Consider the following 6,483-nt stretch of genomic DNA (forward strand, 5'->3'; position numbering starts at 1 on the left):
TGAGGCAAACTGTATTCTCTGTAAAACATTTTCTATTTACCTGTCCTTATAATAGTATAATTGCTAATCTCAGAAAAAAAAGCATCACTTTGCAAGAAGTACACAGAGGAGAATCATCATCATTGCTAGAAACTCGTGAGATTTTGTTTGCACATTAGTAAGCTCTGCTGGTTACATTAAAGCAAAGGTCCACTAGACCCTATTTTGACATTGCTGGAAAGTACTGATTGTGTTTAGGCAGAACACAAACTAAAACTGTTCAGATTTAAGGATCACAATAATACATTTTACATAATTTCTCTTGTTAACATGATTTGTCCTGTGCTGTTATGTCCTTGTAGGTCTACCATGCTTTCTACAAGCCTCTTGAATTCACTGTTGCTGAGCGCGATTCCAGCCAGTGTTACCTAAAGGTAGGATTAAACTGCAGGACAAACTGCAAATTACTTTTTTTTAAAAAATATTTTAGAGCCGATTTTTTTTGGCATTTTAAATACTATAATTTTGTTTGGGTTTTTTTCTACTATATATTTGTGTGTGATGCACTATTTTTGCATGCATATAGTTGAAGAAGAGGCGTAGTGATGCTTCCTGCGGCAGGTCGGTGGAGTTCAAATTGCTGCATGAAAGACATTTTAAGAGGAATTGACCCAAGAGATGGGATAGTCTGAATTATTTAAGCATCGTCATACTTTGATTTGTCCATCCCAGCAAGTCAGCTTTGGGATGCTCTTGTCCTGCTATATTAACCAAAAAGCAAAACAAGTGCAGGGTACACAGCTCCACCAACACCTCCGCTGCTTCAGTTTCTTGGCTTAAAATCAGTTTTCTACCTCCTCAGGTGGTGTGTGAGCGGGGCGGAGAGCAGAGGATTCTGGGTCTGCACTTCACTGGTCCAAATGCTGGAGAAGTTACACAGGGCTTTGCTATGGGCTTCCAGTGAGTTTAACAAATCCTTTATTTAACCCTTTAAAACCTGGATCAACATTAGTTGTCATATGCTGCATTTAGACACCTTTTACTAGCATTTAAACCTGTGAACCCTGAGAAAATTGGTTTGTTTCTTAAAATACGGGAAAAAATTATAATAAGCAACTTAGCAAGAAATATACCACCAACTACAAAATATCAGTTAAAGGTGACTATTAATGTGTTGTTAGATGTTAAAAAATGAGGGAATAGAGAAAACTGTATTTTAAATTATCTTAATTATATTTTTTAAAATAATGTTACAGAAAAAAAGAAAAAATATATTTAATTTTTTAGCACTTGTGGTTTTCTTTTTCTTTTTCTTTTGTATTATTTTTTTACTTTTTACTTTTTTTTTCTTATTTTCAGGTACTATTTTTGTAACTTATATCTAATTTCTTATATGTTTTTGGTCCATTTCTCTTTTTTTTTGCTTGTTGATGTCTTCCCGTAATTGTGAAAAAAAATCAAGCCAAGTGGAACAGGTTTAAAAAGGTTAATTTAGGGGTAAATGTGTAGTTATTTCTGCATTTATGCCCCAAAGAACAACAAATTTAAACAGTTATGGTGTTGAGTTGATGTGTTTCAACTTTTTTTCTGCTCACTCATGCATTTCATGACTGATACATTTGTATTTCTTACAGCAAATGAAACAATAAAACATTAAACCCTAAAAAAACATAGCTTCAAGTAAATTTTTGTTTCAGTATAAACAGGTAAATATTACATTTGTTTTCATATACTGTCTGCCTGGACGACTACAAAGGCAGACTTAACGGCATCACTAAGAGAGCAGTTTAGCTTGTAACATGTAACATTGCAAGAGTGTAAATTAAAACTATATTGAAACAAAGTCTGTGCCTTGTAACATGAAGTCTTGAGGTCCAATTGCAGCCCACATGGCCTTTTTTTGGCATTTCGTATTTGTAAATTAAGTATTAATAACACCTCTTTCACCAGAGATTTTATGTAAGTGAAGGACAGCCTTATTAAAACTATTCAACACATTACAGACACAACTTATAGCTGGGTTCTTCTGAGGTCTTCAGCAGATCCAAGCTTTAATATTAAAGGTCAAACTGATAGCAAACACTTATAAGGAATGACTGTAAATATTAGAGGATAGAAGATAAAGTTTAAGTAACGTGAATGACCTTCTTGTTTGTTTGTGTGTCTCAGGTGTGGAGCAACATATTCCCACCTGCTGCAGACAGTAGGCATCCACCCAACCTGTGCCGAGGAGGTGACCAAGGTCAACATCACAAAGCGGTCCGGCTTGGACGCCACGGTAACTGGCTGCTGAGGTTAAGCACCTCGGTCTCTGAACACTAGTGAGCACACAGGGTCGCTCCGTTGCAGTATTAAGAAGTTAGCCTGGGTTTCTCTCTGCTCTTTCTCCTCGCTCCTCTCCTTCTGCGGGGCCCCAAAATGGCCCCCAGTTTCACAGTGCTCTCTGGGATTTTGCTGCACCTCTTGTGCAACGGGTCAGTCATGGAGGTCATAACTGGCTGCCCAGGTTAGTGTCACTGACATGTCATGTGATTACCAAGACTATGATTATCCCATTTTCGTGCATGTTGTGAGTGTATCCAGTGAGTGAGAGCCCAGGCCGCAAAGCGAGCGTCTTTTAAATAAACAGCCTCATCAATCAGGATTACGGCTTGCACTCAGAGTTTTGTTGAAATTGTACGAGAACTGTGGACCAAACCCCAAAGTTTTTCTGAATATATATATTCTGCAAATATTGTTGTTTCTCTGGCTGTACTTCCTGTCCATTAGTCTTGGAGGTGACACATACCATACACCCCCACAAACCCTCCCCATGACACTGATGGATGGCCCCAGGGCCGTCGCCTCAGCGACACCGCCCCATTTCCCATGGACACACACAAACAGTCGGTGGGCCGCCTGTCAGTCAGCCAGTAAGACCTGGCCAGGGAGCCCTGGCTGGTTTAGGGCTCAGCAGACCCCTTCCTTTTCCTCCCATGCCCCTCTCCATCCCATTGCATGAAAGAATACAGTGGGACTACAATCGTGTGCCGTCAGATGCTGCGTGGATGCCTCAGCCGAGACTCAGTGCAGCTCTACCTGCTGATAACAGCTGTGAGAGTTTTCCTGTAACTGTATTACCCAGACTCACCCAAAGGTGGCACTGTTGCCCTCCAATTCTGCTCCTTTTTTCAGAGCCAAGAATGGAAGACATGATAAAGTAGTCATTGGATAAAACATGAGCCTGAATACATTCAGGTTGCACATTTAATCCCTTTAATCCCTATAAAAGATATTGTGCTTTTGGATGACGTTTGGAAACACTCTGACTCTATTGGTGCCAAACTGATAAGGTTATCTGTTGTGTATTTACATGGATGGCAAGTTTGGCCTTAAGAGTCATCACCCTTGAAGATAAGGCAAGTTGTTTATATCAGTAAAGCAGTAATAGGCCCTCACAGTAAGCCAAAGTGCTCAAATGTTGAACCTGCTGGCTGCACTGGACATATTGGGTTTATTGAGTCAACGATGAGGAGGAGGAGGAGGAGGAGGAGGAGGGCTGTCAATAAAGTGGGTTGCTACAGAAATCAGGGGACCTGAGAGGAGGCTGCTGGGCGTAGTTTATTTTTATTTGAAGTCTAATCTGCCCGGTCTGATTAATGATTTCGATGAGGGGAGTGACAGTGTGCCAGGAGATGGAGAGAGGAAAGAGAGAGAGAGAGAGGTACCAGGTTTACTTGGAGCTGTGCCAGAGGAGAGAGAGCTGAGTTTCAGGCCTGGTTAGGGAGGGAAGGGGGATTCCTGTGTGCTCTGTTCAGGGCCGAGGTGCTGACTGAAGGACCCTGACCTCCGCTCAGCAGGAACAGCTTGACTCTATCACTCGGAGCACAGAGGGCTCACATGCTGCGGCGCTGCACGGCAGGGGCCTGAGGGGCTCAGGGTTGAGGGGAGGGAGGATGGCAAGAGGACGGACACAGCCAACCAACACAACTGCGAGCGGTAGCGGTGTGTTTGCCCTGAGTAATTGAGTCTATGTTCCTGTGCTTAACGAGCCACTTCAGAGACCTCAGGGTGGGCCCGAGGCTGCGAGAGGGAAGTTATTGAGGCCATCAGTGTAACTGTAATGTCTGTTTGCTTTTTACTCTCTACTTCCCCTCAGTGTATTCTCATCTGCTCCATATCTTACACACTGTATTTCTGCCCACACACAAAATGAAAAAGTCAGTATTTAAATGTCTTTATCACGTCTGTCGAATGTGAATGATATCTGTTCGTTGTTGCTCATCAGTCACTCCAGGCCCAAGATTCGACCAGGTAGCCTCAGCCGTGCCCCACAGGGGGGTCAGGGTTCAGCTTTCAGGTCAACCAGCTAATGATGACCTGCGCTAAAACCCAAAACTGGGAAGTGCAGGTCTGATGTCACCTGGCTGCCAACTGTTTTAGTTGTAAATAGAGAAGTGTAATTTTCCATTAAAGCTTTGTTATACATAATTTATTATGTAAAGTAATAACACACTGGAATGCACAGTGTCACTATTAAAGTAATAAAGCACACTGATTGAGTGTTCTGTGTTCTACATTAATGGATACATACAGTTGAAAGAGTTCCTTTACACTGGGCTCTGTTTGTTTGTTTTATAAAAACAAATCTTTGTATGCTTACTGAGAGAGGGTGAAACTGATAGCTGTGTTACAGAGAGGAAATAAAAAAGCCAGAAAACAAGCGTGGATATGTTAAGTATAAATGAAAATACTTAGAGGAATAGTTCAACATTTTAGGAAATATGTTATTTCCTTTTTATGCTTAGAATTATAGAAGATCAGTCTTTTCTATCTGTCTTTCAACAGGAAAACATAAGTATTTCTATAACTTGTTGAATTATTCCCCTTGCCTTGAATCAGTGGGTTTCATTTTTTTTCTTTTTCAATACCTTAAGTAAGGTCTACAGTAAACACAAACGTAAGCGATGGACTGTTTTGATGCTAGTTAGCCAGTTAGCACGTTAGCAACACAGTCCAAAGTTGAAAGAACAAATATTTACTGTGCTTTAGTGAACAACAACACAAACCATCAGGAAACATTTCTGCTTAAGAGCTCAATGGTTAAAAAAATAACAGTTGTACCTTATAGAACAAGTTTGTTTTGATCTCACTCCTTCTTTACTTCAGCTCTTGTGCATTTTCTCATCTTTGTTTCTCTTTTTGTGCGCTAAGCTAAACTGCCAATCAGAGTGATTTCATTCACGGACGAGCTCCATCGTCTCAAACGCCGGTTCAACATGCTGATTCAGCTGAAAAATTAGGAGCATTGGTGTGGGACACACTGCAGAGACTAGGGCGACAAACGCTCACCAACACTGACCGATGGTCCACCGTTGCCTTGATGTGTCAGGGCTTTGAAAAGACAGTTGCAAACAAATTGCTAAATGAGACTTCAAATTGTCATCATGTCATTTATGCTTCAAAAGTTATAGCAGTGGTGTTGATTTGTGAAGATGATCTTCCTGAACAAACGTATACGTCCCATAAATGTTTATTTTGTGCAATAATCCGAAAGCCAATTGAAAAATCCATTGACTTTTTGTATAGGAAACCAGGGTATTATTAACCAACGGGTTGGCCTACAAAAATAACGTCACCCTGTCGCACTATAAGGTCATCCAGGAAATACACAAAATTACTGACAGTGTCAATATACATAAGCATCTGCACAGGTTTATCATACAATATGCTACATGGCTCAGTCTAACATTAAGTAGCGTCACAAGGGGTGGTCACACTTTGACCCGGACTCGTCTCTGCTGACAGGCAGCTCTGCTATGCAGCCCTGTCACTCAACCCTCTGCACCAACAATGGCAGAAATTCCACTGTGTTTGTTTGGTTAAGGACAGAGCTCTCTGAAACCCCTGAACCACCTCAGGATCCACAGCAGCCTCACTCACCCTGAGAATGAAGCCGGTGTCAGTCCTAACCTAGACAGCGGGAGCAAACTTCACCCGCCGTCTCAAGAATAGTCAGTCCCATTAAGCAATTGTGTCTCTTCTGTCCCTTCACAATGGCGCAAACAGGCTAAATCCACCTTGAAATGCACTTAGTAGAACATGTCAACATGTCAGGGTGCGCTCGGTTCTATGCTCCATCTTAATCCAGCCCATTGAGCATTGACAGTTGTCTGTGAGTCAGACATTCACGGGGCCTTTGTCACTTCAGGTCTTGAGCCCTAGCAGCCACGCTGGAGGAGCAGAAGCCTCAGACGCACGTTAAAACACACATGTTGGGTATACAGCCCCGCAGCCGGAGCAAAAGCCTCAGGAGGAGGAGAAACCGATACATACCTTGTGTAAACATTAGCGAAAAAATGACGCTAGGAACAGAAAAGGCTCAACCAAGGCGAGGATTATCCCTGAGAAATGAATAGGGGCCAATTATGACTGCTCTGTTGTACTGCCAGTATCTGGCTCAAGAGCTGTCAGCCTGAGATACCTGCAGGGCCTGGAGGGGGTGCGGTGGATGTGGAGGGGGTC

At 42.1% G+C, this 6,483-nt stretch overlaps 1 protein-coding gene across 1 annotated transcript in view; it reads left to right on the forward strand.

Annotated features, from left to right (window-relative positions):
* Positions 1–4,523, forward strand: part of txnrd2.2 (thioredoxin reductase 2, tandem duplicate 2) — a 27,825-nt gene extending 23,302 nt beyond the window's left edge. The window contains exons 15-17 of the mRNA XM_042488093.2: positions 342–413; positions 842–939; positions 2,149–4,523. Of these exons, the coding sequence (XP_042344027.2) occupies positions 342–413; positions 842–939; positions 2,149–2,278 (300 nt within the window). The 3' untranslated portion in view covers positions 2,279–4,523. The remainder of the gene's footprint in view (positions 1–341; positions 414–841; positions 940–2,148) is intronic.
* The last annotated feature ends 1,960 nt before the right edge of the window (positions 4,524–6,483 follow it).

This window comes from Plectropomus leopardus, chromosome 4 (genome assembly GCF_026936395.1).
Source record: "Plectropomus leopardus strain MGB_pleo_1.0 chromosome 4, ASM2693639v1, whole genome shotgun sequence".
Taxonomy (NCBI): domain Eukaryota; kingdom Metazoa; phylum Chordata; class Actinopteri; order Perciformes; family Serranidae; genus Plectropomus; species Plectropomus leopardus.